This window comes from Ascaphus truei, chromosome 9 (assembly GCF_040206685.1).
Source record: "Ascaphus truei isolate aAscTru1 chromosome 9, aAscTru1.hap1, whole genome shotgun sequence".
NCBI classification, from domain to species: Eukaryota; Metazoa; Chordata; class Amphibia; order Anura; family Ascaphidae; genus Ascaphus; species Ascaphus truei.
In genome coordinates this window covers 27,627,953-27,652,302 of record NC_134491.1, presented here as the reverse complement: position 1 = coordinate 27,652,302, position 24,350 = coordinate 27,627,953, and the positions used below count along the sequence as shown (strand labels likewise).

Here is a 24,350-nt window from a genome sequence, read left to right as displayed (position 1 = left end):
AATTGCTGAGAAATGACAAGTATGCTTATGAAACTTTTAAAATCATTGGTTGGATGTAAGACAGCCTTTTTCTAAATCTGCCCAGTGATGTGACAAAAATTTTTTTATTTGAAGAGAGAATGTCTTTCTTCAGAATCAGCTCCAGTCTTGTATGATAATTGATTCTCCCTGCACGTGTTTGTAAGTATCAATAAATTATTCTTTCCTGCAAAAGAACCTGGACTCCAGTTATCGATCAGCTTGAATCTGAGGACCCATAACAATACTATACATAAATTTAAAAAAACAGGTACAGTATAACCCATAGCTAATCTCCGTCACCTTGCCATTGTCTAAATTACATTTGTAATTATAATGTAAAGAAGAAAGGTGGATACATAGTTACCTGCAGAGATGTATTAGTTATCTCATCATCCAAGGTTTGAATCCTATCAGAATCCCTCTCACATTCAGCCATGAGTATACCTTGCAGTGGTCACCTTAAAGAGGAAGAGCATTGCATTGAGAGACAAATGAGTGAGCAGGTCACCAAAAAAAACAGAAGTTGATAGCAAATAATGGGCAACCTAGTCTGTCAATTTCTTACTATAGTATAAACTTTCAAAACAAGAACCCTGTATAACCTCTTATTTTTGTGTCTGTCCCCATCAATTTTATTTTAGTCATAACCTTGTCATATCCACTTAAAGGCTTGCTTTATTCACCATTCTTTCAATAAAGTACTTGCTTACTTTGTCTCGTAGCTTCAATCTCAAGTTTCATAGCATGTCCTCTTGTTATTTTTTTCTTCTGGAATGATACCTTAAAAGGTATTAAATATATATATATATCATATCCCTCTGCCCATTGATATACACTGTGGATTTAGCAAGACAGACCCCTGGCTCTAGAGAGATTTTATTTTGATGGCCAGTGGAAAACTGCCTGCCAGGATAGCTGATTATTAAAGAGGAGATCATCAATTCCCATTACTAACTTGTCGACGGCAGGTTGCTTGGTGGTCATGTTTACCTATCTCCGAGTTCAAATCTGTTCATCTCCTTCTGGAGATGTGGACTTAATAAACTGAAAACAATACTCTAGGATCTTAATATACTGAATCCCTTTGAAACCAAAACTAAATACATCAACATCCTCCTGCCTTTCCAACAAGCTTGTAGAGAAGGATAGGGGAGCGCAAAGAGAACAACGGTGTGAATACAACACAACATAAAACAGTAGCTCACTAGCTATTGTCAGCATGCAATCCAAAGGCAGCAAGCAGGGGTTGTGCAGAGGAGGATACACAGACCCAACAGTGCAAGCCCCAATGTTGTAAATCCCAACAGTGGAGTAACCAGGGAGATGGGGAATGTAAGGTGAAATAATATAATATGAACTCACACAGCCACGTGTGAGTGTGCTACAAAAGGTATCTTGGACACTGGGTCTCTGGTGTAATGTCCCTCTGGGGGGGCGGGGGTTGGGGTGTTGGGGGATGAACCCTCGTAGTACACCAGATGTCAATAGGATAGAAGATTTCCGGATAATGCGGTTAAAACACAATATTTATTGACGTAACAGACGAAGAGAAGTTAGAGGTCTGGGTACGAGTTGAGGTAAAAGGTAAAAGAGATCAAAGCAGAATGCACAGAGCACCGGCAGGGCAGCAGGATGCACAGAGCACCGGCAGGGCAGCAGGATGCACAGAGCACCGGCAGGGCAGCAGGATGCACAGAGCACCGGCAGGGCAGCAGGATGCACAGAGCACCGGCAGGGCAGCAGGATGCACAGAGCACCGGCAGGGCAGCAGGATGCACAGAGCACCGGCAGGGCAGCAGGATGCACAGAGCACCGGCAGGGCAGCAGGATGCACAGAGCACCGGCAGGGCAGCAGGATGCACAGAGCACCGGCAGGGCAGCAGGATGCACAGAGCACCGGCAGGGCAGTAGAATGCACAGAGCCCCGGCAGGGCAGCAGGATGCACAGAGCACCGGCAGGGCAGCAGGATGCACAGAGCACCGGCAGGGCAGCAGGATGCACAGAGCACCGGCAGGGCAGCAGGATGCACAGAGCACCGGCAGGGCAGCAGGATGCACAGAGCACCGGCAGGGCAGCAGGATGCACAGAGCACCGGCAGGGCAGCAGGATGCACAGAGCACCGGCAGGGCAGCAGGATGCACAGAGCACCGGCAGGGCAGAAGAATGCACAGAGCCCCGGCAGGGCAGCAGGATGCACAGAGCACCGGCAGGGCAGCAGGATGCACAGAGCACCGGCAGGGCAGCAGGATGCACAGAGCACCGGCAGGGCAGCAGGATGCACAGAGCACCGGCAGGGCAGCAGGATGCACAGAGCACCGGCAGGGCAGCAGGATGCACAGAGCACCGGCAGGGCAGCAGGATGCACAGAGCACCGGCAGGGCAGTAGAATGCACAGAGCCCCGGCAGGGCAGCAGGATGCACAGAGCACCGGCAGGGCAGCAGGATGCACAGAGCACCGGCAGGGCAGCAGAATGCACAGAGCACCGGCAGGGCAGCAGAATGCACAGAGCACCGGCAGGGCAGTAGAATGCACAGAGCCCCGGCAGGGCAGCAGGATGCACAGAGCACCGGCAGGGCAGCAGGATGCACAGAGCACCGGCAGGGCAGCAGGATGCACAGAGCACCGGCAGGGCAGCAGGATGCACAGAGCACCGGCAGGGCAGCAGGATGCACAGAGCACCGGCAGGGCAGCAGAATGCACAGAGCACCGGCAGGGCAGCCGAATGCTTGAGGCAAGCACTAGTACATAAACACAAGTTTATGCTCAGCCAATTTGCCTCAGGGCTGGCTGAGCACACAAGGAACAGGGAGCCAAAGGGAAGGCCCCTCCCGGCTGTAAGTCATGCATAAATACAGGTAAGCTGTGTAATGATAGGCAGAGGCGGAGTGTATCACAGCTGTGGAGTAATTGGCAGCATTAACCCCTCGCGTGCCCCTGGAATTGCGGCGGCAACTTGAAGTGGGAACAGTGATGTCCTCTGTTGCATCACGGGACACGGCGCAGGGGCAGAGTCTAGGTGCTGTCTTCGTTGAAGTACTGCGATGCTTGCACCACAGTGGATGCTTGCACCACAGGTCATCCACCACATCACGGGGGCGGGATCGAGGTCCAATCCTCACAGTAACACTCCCCCCCCCCCCTTCAGGGGCAACCACCAGGCGTCCAAGTGATGGCTTGGAGGGAAACTTGTGGTGAAAGGCCCGAACGAGCCTTGTAGTATGGAGTAGGTCTCTAGGAATCCACGAACGCTCCTCGGGACTAAAGCCCCTCCAATGGAACAGGTTTTGCAGCTTCCCTCTGGTGATTCTGGAGTCCAGAATGGACTGGGCCTCGAATTCCTGCTGGCCGTCAACCAGGAGGAGACGTTGAAGCAAGGAACTGGGAATCCTGGATGAAAGGCTTGAGGAGAGAGGTGTGGAAGACTGAAAGAATCCTCATGGAAGCTGACAACCTTAGCCGGTAGGCCACCGGGTTTACCTTCTTGATGATAGGGAATGGGCCAATAAATCGGGGTGCCAATTTTGCTGTAGGAACCTTCAGCTGGATATTCTTGGTGGACAGCCATACCTTTTGCCCTGGATTGTAGGTAGGTGATTCACAGCGATGCCGGTCGGCCTGCTTCTTCTGCATGGAGACTGCCTTTCTGAGATTTTCCTGAATCTTCCTCCATGATTCTTGAAGAGGCAGAATCCAATTGTCCACTGCTGGTACCCCGGATCCGGGTCCTGCAGCAAGAAGAGCTGAGGGATGGAAGCCAATTTGGAAAAAAATGGTGAGTCCTGAGTCGACTCATTACGCATATTGTTATGAGAGAATTCGGTCCACAGCAGGAGTTCTACCCAGTTGTCCTGGGTATCAGAAATGAAGCAGCGGATGAACTGTTCCAGTGACTGATTAGTCCGCTCCGTCTGACCATTAGTCTGAGGATGATAGCCGGAAGAAAAGTGAAGGGAGATCCCAAGTTGTTTGCAGAAGGCCCGCCAGAACTTTGAGATGAATTGTGAGCCTCGATCTGACACAATGACTTGGGTGACCCCATGAAGGCAGAACACCTCCTTGATAAAGATTTCGGATAGTTTGAGGAGATTGGGTAGACCCTTGAGGGGAATGAAATGGGACTGCTTAGAGAACCGGTCGACAACCACCAGGATGGTGTTCTTACCTTTGGATATAGGCAGTTCCACAATGAAGTCCATGGAAAGATGAGTCCATGGAGGATTCGAAATCGGAAGGGGTTATAGCAACCCTGGAGGTCTGGGCACAAGTGGTACATGCGGTGACGAATTCCTTTATGTCCTTGCACATCCCTGGCCACCAAAAGGTCCTTTCCAGAAGGTCAATAGTTCTCCTTGTACCTGGATGACCAGAGCTTTTTGATGAATGGAAAGAGAAGAAACTTCGGCGCTACTGCGCATGACTGACTCAATGAAGCTCCCGGATGATCTTCAACCAACTTTATTAACACCACACACAAGGGCTACACCGCGATCTCCCCCTCTAAGCGTTTCACCCTCTAAGATAGCCCTATCTTAGAGGGTGAAACGCTTAGAGGGGGAGATCGCGGTGTAGCCCTTGTGTGTGGTGTTAATAAAGTTGGTTGAAGATCATCCGGGAGCTTCATTGAGTCAGTCATGCGCAGTAGCGCCGAAGTTTCTTCTCTTTCCTGACAATCACAGACGGCAGCACGCAGGAGCAGTGGAGGTGAGCTGGTCCCAGACCGGAGATGCAGTTGAGGTAAGGATTATACATCCCCCTGCACCGGTCAATACTGTGGCCACGCTGAGCTCCCTCCCACATAGCTCCATTAACTTTGACACTAAGGTGCATTTGCTGAAACACGGAAGCGCAGGACAGACTTTTGGCAATTGGATCTTTTTGATGAATGACCCCATTCCAAAACCTTTAGACGATAGGCTGGTGCAGTGAAGAGACGTCCCTCTGTAACTTCGAGACCCTCCGGAATATCAGACTGACCTCTCTTGGTGTCCTCCATAGCATCAAATGTGTTGGCAGAGATGATACATGATGGGGGAAACTCACCAGCAATTAAACAAAATTTAAAAGTTTATTGATCTACATAAATAGTTACACAAACACGAACAAAACTAAAGTTTGGGTGTATTAGTATTTAATGTAGACAGTTTGCATATATTTTCACTTGTATGACTTAACACTTTGATCTAGTGATGCATTGTTATTGGTTCCACTGTTTTCCTTTTAATTGTATTATCAACAGATGGTCTTTTCATTGGGGGGTGGAGGAGAGGTTTAAATAGCATTCTCCTCCCCCAATAGTATACTTTTTGAGAAAGCTCCATAGGACAACACAAGAAAAAATGTTAATATTATTGATCAAGTACAAAAAACAAGGGACAAGGCAATCTTCTTGAGTCTAGACGCAGAGAAAGCCTTTGATAGGATAGACTGGACATTCCTCCGGCCGACTCTGGAGCGGTTCGGTATTGGGGGTCCCATCCTGCAGGGAATTATGGGCCTATGCCAAAATCTCTCTGCCTCTCAAACTTACAGGTGCAAATTCCGATGTAGTCCAAATAAAAATGGTACGAGACAGGGATGTCCTTTGTCGCCGTTTCTGTTTGCGTTGACAATCGAAACCCTGGCATGTGAAATAAGGAGAAACCCAGACATCAGGGGAGTAATGATAGAGGGAAAAGAATATAAAATATCGCAGTTTGCCGATGATATAATACAGACAGTTACCTAGCCCTAGATGACCCTTCCTAATTTACATTCGACGATTTTATTTTATATTTTACAATATTTTAACTCTCAGGTTAAAAGATAAACTCAGACAAATTAGAGGCTGAAATAAACTGAATTTTAAATATAGATGGAAGGAGTCTCGATTAAAATACCTGGGTACTGTATACATTCGATGAGCTCCTCCAGAACTCTATACAAGATTAGTCTTCCAGATCAAGTAGCACAAATCAAGAGAGACCTGTCCTCATAGGATAACTATCAGAAATCATGGCTGGGCCGAATATGCTCACTGAAAATGAACATCCTCCCCCGCCTACTCTACTGTTTTCAGACCCCCTCGATTCCGATCCCCTATAAGATTCTGAGGGACCTACAAAATAGATGTTTTGAATTTATATGGCAGAACAAGAGACCAAGAATAACTAGGGCAATACTATGTCCTCAAAAGAAAGAGAGAGGGAGTGGCGGTTCCAAACGATTAACCTAGAATCACACCTAAAACAATTAGTAATTTTGCATTCAGACATGGACCAATACAGGTGGGTGGAGATTGAAAGATCTCTGTCTGGGAAAATATCACTCCAAGCGAGACTACGGTTTACAAAGGAACAAACTAACAGCTATCGACCCCATGTAACACAATAGATTATACTTTAAAGATATGGAAATCGGCTCAGTCCAAATATGTGCTAATACCATCTCCTTCTAAATTGATTCCATTATCGGGATACCCGAACTTGCAACCTGGAATTGATAATAATTTTAAACAATGGGGAGGGGAAAAAAAAAAAAAAGGTATAAAAGAGATTGGGAATGTCCTATTAAAGGGGGAAATAATGGGTTTTGCGGAGGTAGTCGAAAAATATGCTATTCCCACTCAATACCTATTTCATTACTTTCAAGTAAGATACTTTATAAAACCGGTCAGACATGGGATGCAATTTAAAGAAGTGACCAGGTTTGAGCACCTATGTAGTAGAAGGAAATATCAAAAGGAACTCTGTTATGTATAAAGAGTTAGTGTCAAAAAGCGAATTACTACATTTTAAATATATGCAGCGGTGGGAACAAGATCTGCAAACCGAAATCCCAAACGAGGAAAGGGAAGATATATGGGAAGGAGTGGCCAAGACATTTATTTGCACTAAAACAAAGGAAAATGCATATACGTTGTTCTTTAGATGGTACTTGACCCCACAAAAGCAAAGCAAGATCTATCCCGGATACTCAGATCTATGTTGGAGGGGCTGTGGACAAATGGGAAACATGATCCATATTTGGTGGGCATGCCCTAAAATAGAGAGGTTGTGGTCCAAAATTAGAGATTGGCTAGACGAAATAATGGATGCCACAATAGTCTTGGATCCAATAACCTTTCTTCTGGCTAAGCCAATTGAAACATTAACCCTACACCAACGTAAACTCAGTTCCCACATCCACAAAGCAACCAGGTATGCTATAACGGTGGGATCTGGAGGAGGACACGAAGCGCAAGAACTCCTCTCACAGGTGGAAAAATATCACAGGAAATCAGGTAGCAAAGTAGGCAGCATATGTAGGGAAAAAAAAGAGAAAAATATAGTGCAACACAGTTTTAATGAACAAACAATACTAGAGCAGGGAGCTCCAGTCCACTCACATGCTCCAGAATAAATAATAGCAGTTTAACCACTCTGAGTTCAGGAACGACGGATGATACATGTTGGAAGATAAAATTACCCTGTTTTTTCCTATTTCATGTTCCTTGCACCCCAGACTCATGAAAATTTGTGTGTGAGTTTTAGGTGGGATATTTGGCCAAGAATGCAATTCTTTTGTTTGTAGGAGTTCTGGAACCGTGGCTACGGGTAGTACCTTAATTTTACCCGACGTGCAGGCATGATTTGCCGGTACGCAAGTAGAATTACACCGGGGCTGTCTTGTGTTCCCCAGACTCTTGCTTTTCGAGCCCCAATATCCCAGTTCTATATCCAGCAGAGCCCCGAGTCTCCCCAAGGTCCCCCATGTATTAAAATATGTGTTTCGATGTTTTTTTTTTTGTAACTTAAATTTTATTGCATTTTTCCAAACAAGTGATACAGAATACAGTATACATTACATTCATTTTTAGTGTTAATCTCCGCTATAGACAGTACCGTATGTCAGCTTGTGAGACATATCCCGGTTTTTCGGGCCCTACTCGACCGGATTGTTTTGGGTAGACTAGCAATAAAGATAATAACATAATTCACATAGTACGATTGATTCAAATTGACAAACACAAAATCAATAAAGAAAAATAAATAAATAAATAATAAAATAAAAAAAAAAAAAAAAATAAAAAAAAGGAGGTGGGTAGGAAGGGGGTAAAGGGGTGGCGCGGCCGGAAGAGGAGCATCGACTCGTGCTAGGTCTCTTCACCGCTCCTAGTAAGGTTCTTTGTGGGTTGCGTCCTCTCCAGTTTAACACCTCTGTAGGCGTTCTGTCTATTTGTCTGTGTAGTCGTCGTGAGCTGAGTTTCCGCTCCTAAAGGAGAACGCACCTTCATCTATCACAGCCAGATTGTGTTCCTCTCAACCCCGGGGATATCCGTCTGCGCCAGCCAAGGCGTCCATACTTTGAGATAATTGGTGCCAGTGTCGTTAACTAGACTCGTCAACTTTTCCATCTGGCAGATAAACCACAATCGATTTCGAATCTTTGGGATACTTGGAATTTCGGGGCGTTTCGATGTTTTAAGCATATCATAAGGCTATATGTAGCTTGCCCTGGTGACCAGTTTCGGTGCCCGCAAGTCTACATAGGGTCCGTAGTTCAATGGGGAGAGGATGTCTAGAGGTGTGAAAGCACTTGGTAAGTGAGAAAAGGCAAATAGCCAGGTCCGGACTGCAAAAGGAACACCCTTTTGTCAGTGCCAGACCTGATGGAGCCGGCCCAGAGGAGGCAATGAGTTAACCAAAGAGGATGCAGCCATATAGTCTGATCCTCTTGGCTAAAATCATATTTCCTGCTCACCCAGCTTTTGAGCCTCTGTGACACGCCTACTCCCCTGATGTCAGCCGAGTCCCTCTTTCTATAGGCTGGCGGGGAGGGATTCCCCTTCCATGATTGGCTGCTCCTTCCTCCCTCCGTTCTAGGGATAGCCCAGCAGAGTGTATGTAAGGTGCTAGCCAGGAGAGAGAGTAGCGCAACCAATCAGGAGTCGATGAAACTACGACGGGCTTTTCAAAGTCGCTCTGTTCTAAATAGCAGAGCAACCGGCTTCGTTTTGAAGCCTGAAATGTTTGCCTCGCAGAGACTAAGTCCCGTCTTTTGCGGCCAAGTTCTCAAAATTGAACTAGCAGTCGCAGTCAGGATTTTCTGCCAGAATCAGTTTCAGGGTATTCAGGACTAGGTCCCGGTCAGGATTTTCTTCTGGATTTCGGTCCAGGACGTACTGAACAAGGTTCTGTTCGGGGTAAGACCAGGCAAACGTGCGCCCTGCACCTAGGAAAGGTAGATCTCATTCCGCAGACCCCTGTAAGTGTGTATATTTTTGTATTTCGTATTTATGAGGTCTTCTCCAAATAAACCTCATTTTATTTCACTGCCTTGTTTTGCCTATTGACTTATCCCTTAAATGTAAAGGGTGTTAAAAGACTTGGTCTACCGTGACAGCCGCTTCTGTGCACACGATAAGAGGATAAAACAAGGTAATAACAATGGACAGATTGAGAGCACGCCTGAGGCACACAACAAAAACCACCATAAAATATGGGACCCATGGTTTAATATACCTAGGCTCTGGAGAGCCCGATTCGGTGGTTTCAAGAGAGGGTCCTGTGAGTATAAGAGGTAGGAGATACTCAAGCGCCTTAACCTAAAGAGTAAATTCCTAAATAGATGGCCGAATCGAAAGTTGATGGCGGGACAATCCCCATCTCCCCCCTCTGGATGTCTTCGCCCACGTGATCTTGGCATAAGTTTCCAACAGGTTAAATATGCCGTTCCCCACCCCCCTCCCCCTCCCTTTCTGTTCTATATTCCGGATGTGGAAGATATGTGATTGAAATGAGGGGTGGGCTGCTCATGTGTCCGGCTTCCCCCCAGTTTACGTATTTTTGTATGTATATTAAGTTGTGATCCTAATGTGGTGATATGATTTTTTTTTTCCCTTCTTTATTTTGTACCACAATCTTGGAGAAAAAAAAATAACAAAAAATAAACAAATAATACATTTAATTGCATTCAAATGATAAAAGCTACAATAAGGAGTGCAAAACAGTTTAGTGTCTTCTCCCACCATAAAAATGGACATGCAGTTTGTCTATGCAAGTAGATTGGTAAAGATTATTTAGTATTTGAGCGCCACAGCAGGGGTCTGCCCTAAAAAATACTGACATTCAGTGAACCTCACAAGAGACACCAGCATACGAACTCTGGTGATGTTTATCAAGACAACGTTAAGGTTAACAACACAAATCTCCATTGTAGTACATAATATTGCAAAATAAATTACCACACACACACACAGATATAGAATGACATTTTGATGAAAGATGTTTTATAAAGGATAGAAAGACCAGATTTAGGCCTGTTAAATTAAAATAATCTTGATTCAACATATAATCACTGCATTTCTGCCAAACTGATACAGCCTTTCATTTCTACTATTTCGTTACTGCATTTGTATGTAAGATTATATATCTAACAGCAGGATGATTACGTTATTATCTGATCACTGCATTACTTCAGTAGCATAGATTTGCAATACATTGATTGATAAAAAAAGGTAAAGAAGAATTATTAGGGAAAGTAAACAGTATTTAGACATTATTTCTACGTATATCTACAGCTACATATAACAACGTAAAAACCAGCTCCTACCAGGCACAGCAACTCACGTCTTTTGCATAAAGTAAATTGGAATAAGAACGGAAGTAGAACAACAAAGGGGAGTATGTTATGCGTTTCAAGCCTCGCTCTGCTCTGATTGGATGATAATTTTCATGCGTTTGCTTTTTTGAGGGATTCTGGGAGTTGTAGTTCTTCTTTCTAATAAAATGCCATTCTAAACGCTATTCTACTCTTGAGGCAACAGAACTACACACGAGGTCACCATCATCATCATAATAATAATAGGAACGGGAGTACTTTATTCAGATATCTTGTTACAGTATATCATTAATCTTTAGACTGATGTAATACTCAAACTTTATTATTTTCTCTGTACTTTTATATTGGATGGTATTTTCTTGCCGACATGGACTATATGGATATTCTATTATTTATAAAGTCTGTGTTCTCTATTATAGTGTAATTCAGTTACCTGCTGAATAATATCTATATTCATTTCGAAATTAATATATTTCTTGTCTACTATTCATTTATCACATTTATTTATTTTAGTTTTTTTTTTTCTTATTTGTATGTTGGTAACCTAATGATTATTTCAAATTTCATCTCCAAAACTATTGTCTTGATAATAATTACTACTTTATTCATTATTTCCTTTTATACTAATGCTTTAGAGTATGGCATTTTTTAAATATGTGTAATATTATTTGATAACAAATTGTGCTTTTCATTATTTGTTTGAAGTTTTTATGATTTCCTTTTTTCCAACATTATATTTTGTTAGGAATATTTATTATACACGAGAACAAGAAACCTAGTTTCAGAGCACTCAATCACTGAAATGATTTATGAAATAATTAAAAAATCTTTTAATGTCATCCAATAAATATATAATAAAATATGAGTTTTAAAATCAAACAACACTATCAGTGACTGTGATACTAATTTCAGTTCTGTATAAGCTCTGATGATCATACACTAGTGTAAAATTGGTGACTGTGACATGTCATCAATGTAGGTACTATGAATATAGACCAGCCCTGATAAGGGATTCAAAAAGGACACGTAGATAAACACGCCTTCTGACTGACTGCTAGTCTTCTACCACAGTATAATATTATTAACGTGGGTGCACTGGATTCAGTATATGTGCTAGTATAAGGGAGGTATGTTAACTTATTGACGGTATACTAATCAGAACATCAGTGTATCCATATTGCTACCGCGATCCTTATTGTGTAGGTGACCATACCAGGATCCGTAACGTACACATGGGTGTGCTATCAGGGGCACCTTGACGGTGCATTTAATCGTAGTGCACTATATATTCATTCCTGTTGGAGTATATGCACTGCTTGTCATCGTTAAGCGCACTCCATTGTACACGTTAATGGGGTGCTCCAGCTAAGTGATAAAGCGGCAAGGTTTTTATATGTGTGTGAAGTCTAAAGTCAGGTTTCTATAGTGTGGCAGGGATGAGGCTAGTGTGACGGTGAAGGGGTACCCAGGCCAGGAAATAAAGGTATTTGGCCCGACTGGGTGCCCCTGAGCCATATTGGGGAATTGTGATTGTCAGCTCTTCAACCCAATCATGGCATGTAACTGCATTTGTAATAAAGGTGTATGTGTATTTTTACTGTTCCAGGAGTGCCAACCAGCGGTGAGGTGCAGGGCGTGAGCTTCAGGGGTGATTTTATGGTAACATGTTGTCATATCCGCTACGGTAATGAATTATTGTTCATTGATATGTGTGTTTTGACTAGTGTAGATGTGCAGGGGGCCTCCGGAGCAGAACCGCATTGGTTTTAGGTCCGGGAACCCCTGTTTCCCGAGATACAGGCCCCGTTATGGGGCGCCGGTATCTCTCTGCTTTATTTACATACCAGGGTCACGTGATCGGGACATTTAAAAGCAGAGGGATACCGGCACCCCATAACGGGGCCTGTATCTCGGGAAGCAGGGCGTCCCCGAACCTGAAACCAACGCGGTTCAGCTCCGGAGACCCCCTGCACATCTACACTATGAATAACATTTTAATAAAAAATATTTTTTATCTGGTGAGATTTGCGCAGAGAGAGTGGCGGATCTCTCTGCTGCAGGCAGATCTCGCCAGGGTGCCCTTTTCGGCAGGCAGACTGTCTCACCAGCGGCTACTCGCCATTTAGAAAAAGGTTGCTCTAACAGGTATTCGGGCCTTCCTGCATACCGTGAGAGCACCTCACCAAAAAAATGGTGAGTTCAAACTCCTGCCGAAAGTACTTTTTCATTGCTTACTGCATAGACCCCTTAGTCAGGTTTGCAGTGTGTGAGGGATATGGCTAGTGGGAATAAAAGTATAGAGTCACATTCTACCCCTCATAACCAAAAGACTTAGGGCCTCATGCACTAAAGTCCGGGTTTTTTTTAATCGCCATTTTTGGCAGCGTTGCTATCACGTTATGCAGAAATCCCCGATTTCCAGTGATAGCAACTTTAGCAAAAATGGTGGGTAGCCGGCGGCGAGATGATTGGCCCTCCGAATAGGGCTCACCCGGTGAGTTCTATCTGCTACAGAGAGAGAGCCACCTCTCTCTGCGCAAATCTTGTAGAAAAAATCTTTTTAAATTTTAATTTGTTTACTAGTGTACGTGAGCAGGGGGTCTCCTGAGCAGAACCGCATTGGTTTGAGATCCGGGGACCCCCTGCTTCCTGAGATACAGGCCCCGTTATGGGGTCCCGGTATCTCCTATGCATGGAAATGTCTCGCGTCACGTGATCGGGAGATTTACATGCATAGGAGACACCGGCACCCCATAACGGGGCCCGCATCTGGAGAAGCAGGGGGTCCCCGGACCTCAAATCAACAAGGTTCTGCTCCGGAGACCCCCTGCTACAATACACTAGTAATAAAATTTAAATTAAAATATGTAATAACCACTAAAACAAAACCCACCCACCCTCAGTACCCCCACATAAAACCATATTTTATTTTTTTACACACAGGATTAATATCTCAGGCCGGCTGTGGTTCCCAGGTTGTCCCCACAGGTGTCCGCAGGCCCCACAGTGCACCCTTGAGATTCCCACAGGTGTCTGGGGGCCCTCGGGTGGTCCCCGCTAGGCTCTGTGGGCCTCCAGGTGGTCGCCGAGGGTGTCTGTGAGCCCCAATGGGGTCCACGGGTGGTGTCCGTGGGTGTCTGGTAATCCCCGGGTCGTCTCGACGGGTGTCTGGGGGCCCTCCAGGTGTTCCCATGGGGGTCAGGGGGCCCTTGGGTGGTTACCACAGGTGGCTGCGGGCCTTCAGGTGGTCCCTGCGTCTCTCCGGGGCCCCATATGGATCCCTGGTTCCTCCCTGCAGGTGTCTGTGGGTCCTCAGGTGGTCCCCATGGGTACCCACTGGCCTGTGGTACCATTCCTGTAATTAAAAAATAAAAACATGGCCTACATTTCAATAAATACACCTACCCACCCCTCCCACCCCCACCAAACACATATAGTACAGTAATGGGCAAAATAACTATTATCTAGATATGGATAATAGATTATTTGCCCATTATTAAACACAACATTAGCCAGGCAGCATAAATAAAGTAAATAAAAACCGTTCTACTTACCCCTGCCAATGTTAAGGGTGTCCTCGTCAGCTTACTGCAGGTCCATGTCCTCCGTTGCCAGGAAGAATACATACCAAAATACAATCTAATGGCCCCTAACCCCTTAATCACATTAGTGGTTAATAACCGCTATAGTAATTAAGGGGTTAACCCCCCCTGTCACGCTACCCACCTGGGAGGCCTAACAACCAACCCCGGACCCACTACCCCCACCCATTCATTGGTACAGTTGGTACATGCCCATATAATATGGACATGATTTAACACAACAGCAATAAATGGTGTAGCTAAAACAGAACCGGCCCAAAATACAACATATTACATATAAAAATCAACACATAAAAAATGCCAATAAACCAAATGATTGGCACAGTGGGTAAATCATGCCCATACAATATGGACATGATTTAACACTATGCCAGTCAATGGCCTATAAAAAAAACCCAATTACCAAATAAACATAAAAGAACAAGTAAACACAACAAAATTAAAACTAATCAATTAATCAAATACCAAATAAACACCAGAATTAACTATTCCAACACCAAAACAAAACTATCAATAAATAAAATAAATCTCCAAAAAAATACCATCTTTCTAATTCAAAACTCCAAAAATAAACCACTATTAAAATGTAAACATCCAAAAGAACACAGAAATAAACAATTAAAAACACCACTAAAAATGCCATAATACAACATGAACACGCAAAATAAATAGCATACAAATATTTTAAAAATGAGCCAACATACTTATAAAAAACATAAAGCAGGCGTTTTGCAAAAGAACTATTGCTTCTTACTGGATACAGCTCAACCCCATTATAGCGCAATCCGTTTTAACGCGGATCCGCTTATAACGCGGTATTAACATGACTCCCTTTTTTAAAATTAAAAAAAAAACAATTTGGGGGGGGGGGCGCAAACTTGGGACAAAACATTAATATAAGCTTTGCTGCCATGGTAATAGTGTCAGTATACCTGCAGAAGATTAAGAGGTACAGTAGTACATTATTCTGTACATGGACTCTAGTAGTAGCCACAAAGTGAAGTCAAGACACTTTTGGTTTTTATCAGGCAACAGTGAGGAATCTTCTACCTTGAGTTTGGGAGTTCAGACAAAACACAAACCCAGCAAAACAGCACAATAGAACAGAAGCTGAAGATCTCGTACCTCTCCTCTTTATGGGATCGTGCTGCCGGCTCTGTGGGCTCTGTGGGCGGGCTGTGGGCACTCTTTGCGGCCTATGGGTTCTGTGTGCTGTGCGCGCTCAGGGCGCTCTGTGGGAACTGTGTGCTGTGGGCGCTCTGTGCAGGCTGTGAGTTCTGTGTGCTGTGTGAGTTCTGTGCGCTGTGGGCGCTCTGCACTGTGCGCGTTCAAGGCTATGATCATAAAGCACCCTACCACTTCAAAGGCCAGCATCTTTCCCATTAACCGAAAGACCACACAAAGTTAAAAAGCAGGAGACCCTTCCCCCTTCTAATAAATAAAAATCAAAAATACCTAAAAATGTCTGGATATGTTCGCACAGTACCCCCCCTCCTCACACAGTAAGCCCCCTCCTCACACAGTAAACCCCTCCTCACACAGTAACCCCCCTCCTCACACAAGGCGCTCTGTGGGCACTGTGCACTTTGCGCGCTCGCTGTGGGTTCTGGGAGCTCCGTGGGCACTGCACGCTTGCTGTTGGCGCTCTGTGCGGGCTGTGGGTCCTGTGTGCTGAGCGCTCTGTGGGCACTCTGTGTGGGCTGTGGGCTGCCTGTTCCCCCTGCTCCTCCGCTGTTCCGGCGTCAAATGACCCCTTGGGGTTATTTGACGTCACGTCGGCATGGCAATGTGACCCCGCTGGGTCATTTGACGCCAGTTACCATGGAGACGCACTAAATGTGGAACATAAACATTACATATAAGTATTAAAAAGATTAAAAATAAGTAACATTTGGATAATAAGCAACACAAATGCAGTGATAACATATAATACAACATAAGCTATAATAGAATAAAACATTGTAAAAAAGTGAAACCTAAACAAACCTCTGACCCTCTCTGCTCATGGTTATCTCTGTCAGTGTTATCCTACAACACACTGTCCTGTCTGAGTGCTAGTAAAATACTCAGGTACTTAAGCCCTCCAGATCAGTTGTTAAAAGCCTCAGGTTTTTAACACTAGGAAAAGGCATAGTGAAGACCCCTGGCAGATAGAAATGGCGGAAACTTCAACCAAACATAAGAAGTTTACTGTAAAATAAAAAATAGCTGCGCTTGATAGAATAAAATCTGGAGTCAAGCAAACCAAAGTGGCTAGAGACCTAGGACTCAACGAATCTACAGTGCGCAGATGGAAAAAGGAGGAGGAGAAACTTTGTGATGCAGTTAAGTCCATAGAAACAGACGATGGACTGAAACGTAATCGTTTGCGTGAACCTCAAGACAGCCAGTTGGATAAAGCTGTTTCTCAGTGATTTGTCCAAGAAAGATCTGAAGGCACGCCTCTGTCTGGACCCCATCTGCAAACGCAAGCCAAAAAGTTTCACAACCAACTTCACGGCAATGCTTCAACCTCCTTCACGGCAAGTAGTGGATGGCTAAATCGCTTTAAAAGGCGACATGGAATAAGGAAAACCGCTATATCAGGAGAGATACGTTCAGCTGACAATGAAGCTGCATGATCGTACGCTGCCCATCTTCAGAAGATAATTGAAGATGGTGGCTATACCGCAGTACAGGTTTATAACTGCGATGAGACCGGACTGTGTTTCAAAATGTTACCGAATACCACTCTTGTAAGAATGACGAACAGTGTAAACAAGGATTTAAACAAATGAAAGACAGAGTGACCGTACTTTTTTGTGTGAATCAAACTGGAAATCACAAACTGAAGCCACTTTGTATTGAAACAACAACTGATGAATCAGACTGCTTACCTATGAAAGAGGTCCTAAAGGATGCAGGTGCAAAAGGGTAAATGATAGTTGACTCTAACAAAAGACCCCAAAGAATAGGGTGAAAAAAGCACCCCCAAAATATGCACTCAATGCCCAGTACGTAGGATAGCTAAATATTCTTGTAGGAGAATATCACTAAATGGTATACAGTAGTCAGAGGTGATGGGCTAAAAACACAAAATAATAAAATTAAAATTGTAATAAAATTGTATTATTTTGTGTTTTTAGCCCATCACCTCTGACTACTGTATACCATTTGGTAATATTCTCCTACAAGAATATTTAGCTATCCTACGTACTGGGCATTGAGTGCATATTTTGGGGGTGCTTTTTTGACCCTATTCTTTGGGGTCTTTTGTTAGAGGCCACTTTGTATTGGCAAGTTTAAATCACCACAGTGTTTCCACCATGTGAATATGGGTACTATGCCTTTTTCGTATGACTTTAGTAAAAATGCATGGATGACTGCCAGCATTTTCAAAAACTGGTTTCATCATCAGTTCATACCAGAGGTTCGTAAACACTTACGGTAACAAAGGTCGGATACCAAAGCTTTGTTGTTACTAGATAACTGCCCTGCCCATCCGCCGGCCAATAGCCTAATAAGCAGAGATGGAAAAATACGTGTCAGCTACTTGCCCAAAAACACCACATCCAAAATACAGCCACTGGATCAAGGCATTATACACTACCGACACACTTTATTGAAGTGTGGTCGGTACCGCAAGCCGGGAAATCTCCCGGCTTGCTAGTGGCCGCCCCTCGGCGTGCCGCGCGTCATAGACGCGCGGTCACGCGTCATCGGGAGCGTGCGCCCCCTGCACGCGTGTCCAGGGGCTCCCCGAGGGAGCCCTGGTGTCCCGCGATCGCGGGACAGCGGCAGGGGGTTCCAGGGGACCCGGCGGACCCGGCAGCGGTAGGGAGAGCGCCCCGATCGGAGGGCGCTCTTCCGCTGCTTCGGCGCGCGCCCGTCACACTCGGGCGCGCGCCAGGCTACTGCTGCGGCACAGAACGGGCAAATGCTCGAATAAACTGTGCCGCAGCAGTAGCAACCTTCAAGATGAACTTTCGAAAAACGCTGATACAGCGAATAATCACAAGTGATGATTCAGTTACTACATTTTTAAAGAAAATGAACCTAAAAGAAGTATTTTACATTGGTGGTGGAGCATGGGAAGCAATCACAAAAATGTGCATTTCAAAATGTTGGAGAAACATAACAGGTGCAAGTCTTGTACCGTCTAACTTTGAAGTAGCAAGTGACAGTGAAGAAGATGATGACTTTGAGGGGTTTACAGAGGAAGAAGTTGCCGCCAATCTCTTATTTGAAAGCTGTATTAATGAAGGCCTCACAGAAATTGAAATGGCCAATGCAGAAAGAGTACTGGAACCGTTCATTGATATGGAAAGTGAGGTCACGATTAAATCTTGGGTAGATGGGGACAGCAGCTCCCCTACCTATGAGCATATGACTGACTCTGAAATAATCCCAAACCTTAGTAGTGAAAATAAAGATTTGGATGCAACCAAAGACGATGAGGACGAGGAACCAGAGCCGCCACCTAAGATCGCAGAGGCGCTCGCAGGATTACAAACAGGACTTACATTTCTTGAGACAGAAAACATAGATTCCATTACAATTTTGCAATTAAAACGAATGATTGAAATCGTTAAAAAGAAGAAAAGAGATGCACTGAAACAGACAACCCTCGATAGTTAAAAAAAAAATAAAGGACTTTAAAGTGTAATCTCAAGCTCTTTTGATTATGTACAGTATGTTTTTTGTAGTACAGTTGTTAAATGAACAAGGAGTGCATTAGACTGTTTTCACTTTACTTGTGGCATAGTTAATGTTTAAATAGCAATGTAACTGGAATGTTACACGTATAAAAGCAGTTGCGAGTTCAGTACTGTATCAGTGTATACAGTATGTGTTTTTGTGCGTGGAGCAAAATGTTCTTTATCGTACAGTACTTTATTTATGAGTAATGTACAACACGATTATTGGTGTTTTAAATACAGTACTTTATTTTAGAATGCATGAATAAAAGTGTTAAACAATACAATTGTGCATTGTTTCTGTATTTTTAGTCTATTGCTGTGGTTTTAAACACACACCAGCACAGTCACACAGTCATACACAGTCACAGACACACACAATCACAGTCAGTACAGTACTGTAGATGTTGTGTGGATGAGACGTCCTTTTGACAGAATGATGCATAACGCTGCCAGACTCACCCTTTCTGCTTCATGAATAAATTAGATATGAAAATTCAAACCAGTACCTTTGTCTGCTGTAAAAGGGCTTTAGCCTAATTAACCTAAACATCTTGTAGTGAGCATGGTACAAAAGGAAAATGTAAAGTGGAAAGGTTAATAACAGTGTTTAAATGAAGAAATGTATTCATTACAATGCTGTGATTAACTCTCATACTGTATGTACTGTATGTATCATCAAATGGAAAATATTGTAATCAATTACATGCAGTGGTGAATATTGATATGAATGCACTGTAATTGTGATGTCATTTGTGAGATCTTATTGTAGACAAGTCATATGTTAAGCCGATCGTGCACTAGAGGAAATTAGTCTTCGAGCTCCACATTCATAAGGGATCCAGGTCAGAGAGCAACACACAGGCTACATGTTCAAGATTTGTCCAAGTAACATTAATACTGTATAACCATACTACTCTAAATTAGCACTAGGATACCTTGCTTAGGTGCGTCTAGTCCTGACAACCTGGCCTGCTGCTTTCTTTTGAACATTAAGCTTGGGGAGCCCTGATCTACACGGACACCAGTACAATAACTTCCAGCTGCCTCAGCGTCACCTTCTCTGCCCGACTGCACAGTTACACAGTCTGTTACCAAATAAATGCAATGGACAGAGCTCAGTCATCACATGTTGCATTTATTTTTTGCCTTGGGGGAATCTGGAGATGGTATACGACTGGGGTATAGGGACTGTCATTTTGGAATATTTCCCAATACTGTACTTTACTCTACAAACAGAATGTTTTCCAGCTCCAGAATGTACTTAATATTTAATCCATTGCATGAAAGATGTACAAATGTGAGCTCATTTGGATCCAAAAGGTCCATGGTGTCGAATCTTGTTTTCTTTGTAAAGGAAAAAAAAATAATGAAAAAGGTGCAGAGTCAGAAGCACTTGTCACAAGCTGTGATATCAAATAAAAAGGCCCCTATTGCTTCAGTTCACAAACATCTTCTCAGGGACCTGAACCAGGCTAGGTTTCTGGGGCTGTGACGTCACAGTCATCAAGTCTTTAGCGCGAGTGCAACACAGGTTGCATTTCATATAGTTACGCTGCTGCTTCTCCTGCTTATTATACTTACTGTAGATAGCTAACTAAGATGTGGGCTGAAACAAGCATCAGCTAGCATTTAGTCAGGTTGTGTGTACAAGTTTGGTAAAATACCTCGGAGCAGAACGGCACAATTTATGTGCGGTGTGGTCAGATTAGGCTGTATTTGTTCAAACAGCCATGGTGTTTCCGCTGTACTGATCAGCAGCGGGTACGTTGTATCACATATGAGTTTAGTATACACATACTTTAATTAAACTCCATGTATGAACCTTGGCTATAATTTAGCAGCCATTTAATCTGTTCCTATAAATCAGATATATACTAACACACGCCTTACTATTTTTGAGATGTGTAATCACACAACGGTGATAAATTATCCTTACAGATCATTAGCTTAGAATGCTATGGGTGAACTAAGCATTTAGTAACTGCCAATGAGAATTGCTTACGGGGTTGCCTGCCATTACAACTGCCTTACTTCAAACAATAGCTGCAACATAAATAGCAACTTAATTGTTACTAGCAAGCTTTAGGACGGATACACTTCTAAGCATATACATTTGGAAGGCATTCCAGAGAGGCATAAGGCTGCATCCATAGATGGACCAGCCGTGCTGAGGCGTGCGGACGCTCCGTGCTGAGCCCCTGCATCCTCAATGAGGATGCCTTGAGAGGGGGCTCACGCGAGCGTATGCAGGCGTGCTGAGGCGTTGGAGGTTTCAGCCGAGCGCCAAGCTGTTTTTCAGCGCGCTGTCGGCTGAAAACCTCCAATCACTACACAGCAGCGTCAACGTCACGGCGCCGTGACGTCAGCGCCGTGACATTGACGTCAGTGCGTCGCGGGCGATTGGCCCAGCGACGTCACTGCCCCGCCTCCAACCACCTCCCCCCGGCTCCCTTCGCGCACGCTGGCTCGCCTGCAAGTCCGTGCAATCGCGCTGACTGAAGCAGACGAGCCTCAGCGTTAGCGCGCCTCCGCTCTCCCCACCCCTCTATGGCCCGGGCCTAAGTGTTGTGTGGTGTGACCACTTATAATGAATGCATATATGCCACAGCATGCATCTCTGTATAGCAGCAATTCTAACTCTGTAGGGAATACTAATACATCTCAATTGTGTTCTTCCCTAGGGAAGCAATTATTATAGCTTCCACAGGAGACATGTTATAACATTTGACCAAAGGGGCAAACATCTATAATATACAGGTGGCAATATATAGCCATCGCCTTATTACTTCTTTTTGCCACGTACACCATTATACACACTGCTGATCTTTCATGACTTATTTAATTCTGCAGTTTTTATGTTATCCCTTGTTATAGTGGGTATCTGCTTCTAATTACACTGCGAACACCCCTGTCTGGGATCTTTTTCACATTACCGCATGTACTTAAGGACTATTTAACACATGGCAATAGAAGTACCTCTCACATGTTTCTAAGTAAGTGTGGTAAGAACCTTATAACCTCCAGTAGGCTAATTACCAACCAGCAGGTATAAGCAGCAGTAACAAGTTTGCAAAGAGACATATGCATACATTTGTTAAGTAGCGCTAATGTTGATTAGGTTTTAAACTATATTTCTTTTGTGCCCAATAAAATATATGAAAATCATATGGGGATTTTCATCTAACACGCCAGAGACAGACGGAATGCTTGACTTGTAATCACTGTTGTTAGAAATGTATGGCAGAAAATTCCTGCAAAGGTAACAGCGCATATTCAGCCCTGAACTTCTAAGACGCCCCGCTGGCGTGCTGCCAGGATGTCTGAAAAAGTCCGGAGTTGAAAGGCGCCGACATACTAAGGTGTCAAGTGGGGAGGTGTAACACAAGTACCCCATCTTACTAAATGTCCGGGCAAATGGGCCAGATGTCCGTCCAGCTCAGACAAAATGTCGCCAGGTAAGGTGGCCGGGTCTGGTATGTTAAGCGGCAAAGGTGCGAGGTTCGCGCATGCCCTTAGCAAATTAAGAAGCCCCTCTGCCAGGTTTTGCAAAGTATTGTCAACTCCGGGATAGGTGGAGAAAATTTTTCCCATGGAGTAGATTGGCTGCACAGGTTTGGTATAGGAGTTTTAACACTGAGAATCCGTGCAGCCCATCGGGAACCAGATTCATCTAAGCTTCATTTTAAGACTTTATACCATCGTAACCAAAGTCAAGAGTTCATAAGAACTAAGGTTTCCAGGTCCAATACCACAGCGGCAGAACGAAGGAAGCAGCACCGGCGGGGTAACAGCGGCTGCGAGAGGCGCCACTGACCAAAGTCTGTTTCCAGCTCTAGTTGTGCACAACTCCCGCACCTGGGAAATTGTGCCTAGAGACTTTATTTAGAAAGATTTCGTTTTGGGAACAAGATTTTTCGTTTGCTCCCGTCCCTGTAAGTGTATTTTGAGTGTAATTGTAAACTAATGTGTGTGTGTGTTCATTCTGTAAATAAATCACAATTTATTTTATCTCATCGCTTTGCTTAGTCAAAGGATCCGGGTATTAAGGTGTTAATAGTGCTGGTCTCCTGTGACAGATGCTCTGTGAGAAATAGCAGCGAGCCGGCTTCAAGGATTTTGAGCTGAAATATATTCTAAGTTGTGAAGGTCAGGGGGTAACCAGGCTCACTAATAAAGGTTAAGCCCACTTGGTTATCCCTGATCTGTGTTTTAAGGTCCTAGAGTGTCAGCTCTTGGACCTGACTGTCGTATATATATGCATTACTGTGACTGTGTGTAAATTATGCGACAATACAGTATTTTTTGTGTTTTTGCCTTTCCAGGAGTGCTAGCAAGCAGAGATTGCTGGGCTAGGAGTTTCAGGTGGGTTTTGCGGAGAAAGTCTTGTCCGATTGTGGCTATATAGCGGGGTCCCCGAGTTACGAGATACCCCAAAGATGTACCCAAGTATCAGAAAAGATTCTCAGGCACATTGAAGCACAGTGCTCCGGTCAAAATCCTACCCTGGAAACGTTCTTGCAACTCTCCGCCAGGATTCCCTGCTTCAGCACACACAGAGAAGGTAAAAAGGGTATAGGGGATCAAGGTATCCCCAGAATGGTACAAGGGTTCCTAGCATAAGAGGGGATGCCCAGTTCATGCCCAAGTCACTATGACCCGGGTATAGGGGTTCAGGGGGTGCCCCAGCTATGTGATAAAGCTGTGAGGCTTTTATTTGTGGGATAAAAATAATGTCAGGTTTTTACAGTGTGGCAGGGATAAGGCTAGTAAGAGTAGAGAGTATATATTCTTATTCTATCCCTGAGAATATATATTCTTATTCTATTCCTGACACCAGGAAAGGAGACAGACATTTTTAACCCAAAGTACAGAATCAGTATATTTTATTAAAGGGTTATATTTGATAAGTTTATATACTTGTAGCCTGTGAATGAACTGTGGGATTTCCAAGTCCGGGTTTCCGAGATACCAGCTGGCTACTAAGCTTGGTGCCACTGAGTCTGCTCAGGTCCCAGAGTTAAAAGCCTCAGGGATGCCAAGGTGTTAGAACAGGTGTTAGAGTTTTGCAGTTATACTTGAGTACCCATGTCCTGGTCTAACAAAGGGCTTTCAGGCAACCATTTGCCCAACCCCAGACTTTGCTGAGCCTGGGGCAGCGGGGGGCTCAATATGCTAAGAGGCAGAGGTGCCAGGTTGGCGCATGCCCCTTAGCAGAATTGGAAAAGGTACCTACCCGGCATCAGAATACCGACAACTTAGTGATAGGCTGGCAGGGATATTCCCACGCTCTGATTGGCTGTAGTGGTTTGTGAATGGGACTCCAAAACTTATAAGAAACATTGCAGCCAATCAGGACCTCAGATTCCAAGCGCCAAACCATCAGCGGCAAATTTAAAGATGCTCTGGAAGGAATAGGCGTGAGCCGGCTTCAAAGATTTCAACTCAATACATTTTCGAAGTCCTGCTTT

The 24,350-nt window shown here is 44.3% G+C and overlaps 1 protein-coding gene across 5 annotated transcripts in view; it reads right to left on the bottom strand.

The window, feature by feature from the left end:
- LOC142502724 (uncharacterized) overlaps positions 1-10,684 on the bottom strand; it is a 42,556-nt gene extending 31,872 nt beyond the window's left edge. For 3 of the 5 annotated variants that reach the window (XM_075614093.1, XM_075614097.1, XM_075614096.1), the window contains exons 1-2: positions 10,593-10,677; positions 386-479 (exon numbers count right to left, since the gene is read on the bottom strand). In XM_075614093.1, coding sequence (XP_075470208.1) covers positions 386-457 — 72 coding nt within the window. In that variant the 5' untranslated portion in view covers positions 458-479; positions 10,593-10,677. Of the gene's footprint in view, positions 1-385; positions 480-5,550; positions 5,641-10,592 lie in introns of all 5 variants that reach the window. The other 2 variants (XM_075614094.1, XM_075614095.1) reach the window with 2 other exon arrangements.
- Between the last annotated feature and the right edge of the window lie 13,666 nt (positions 10,685-24,350).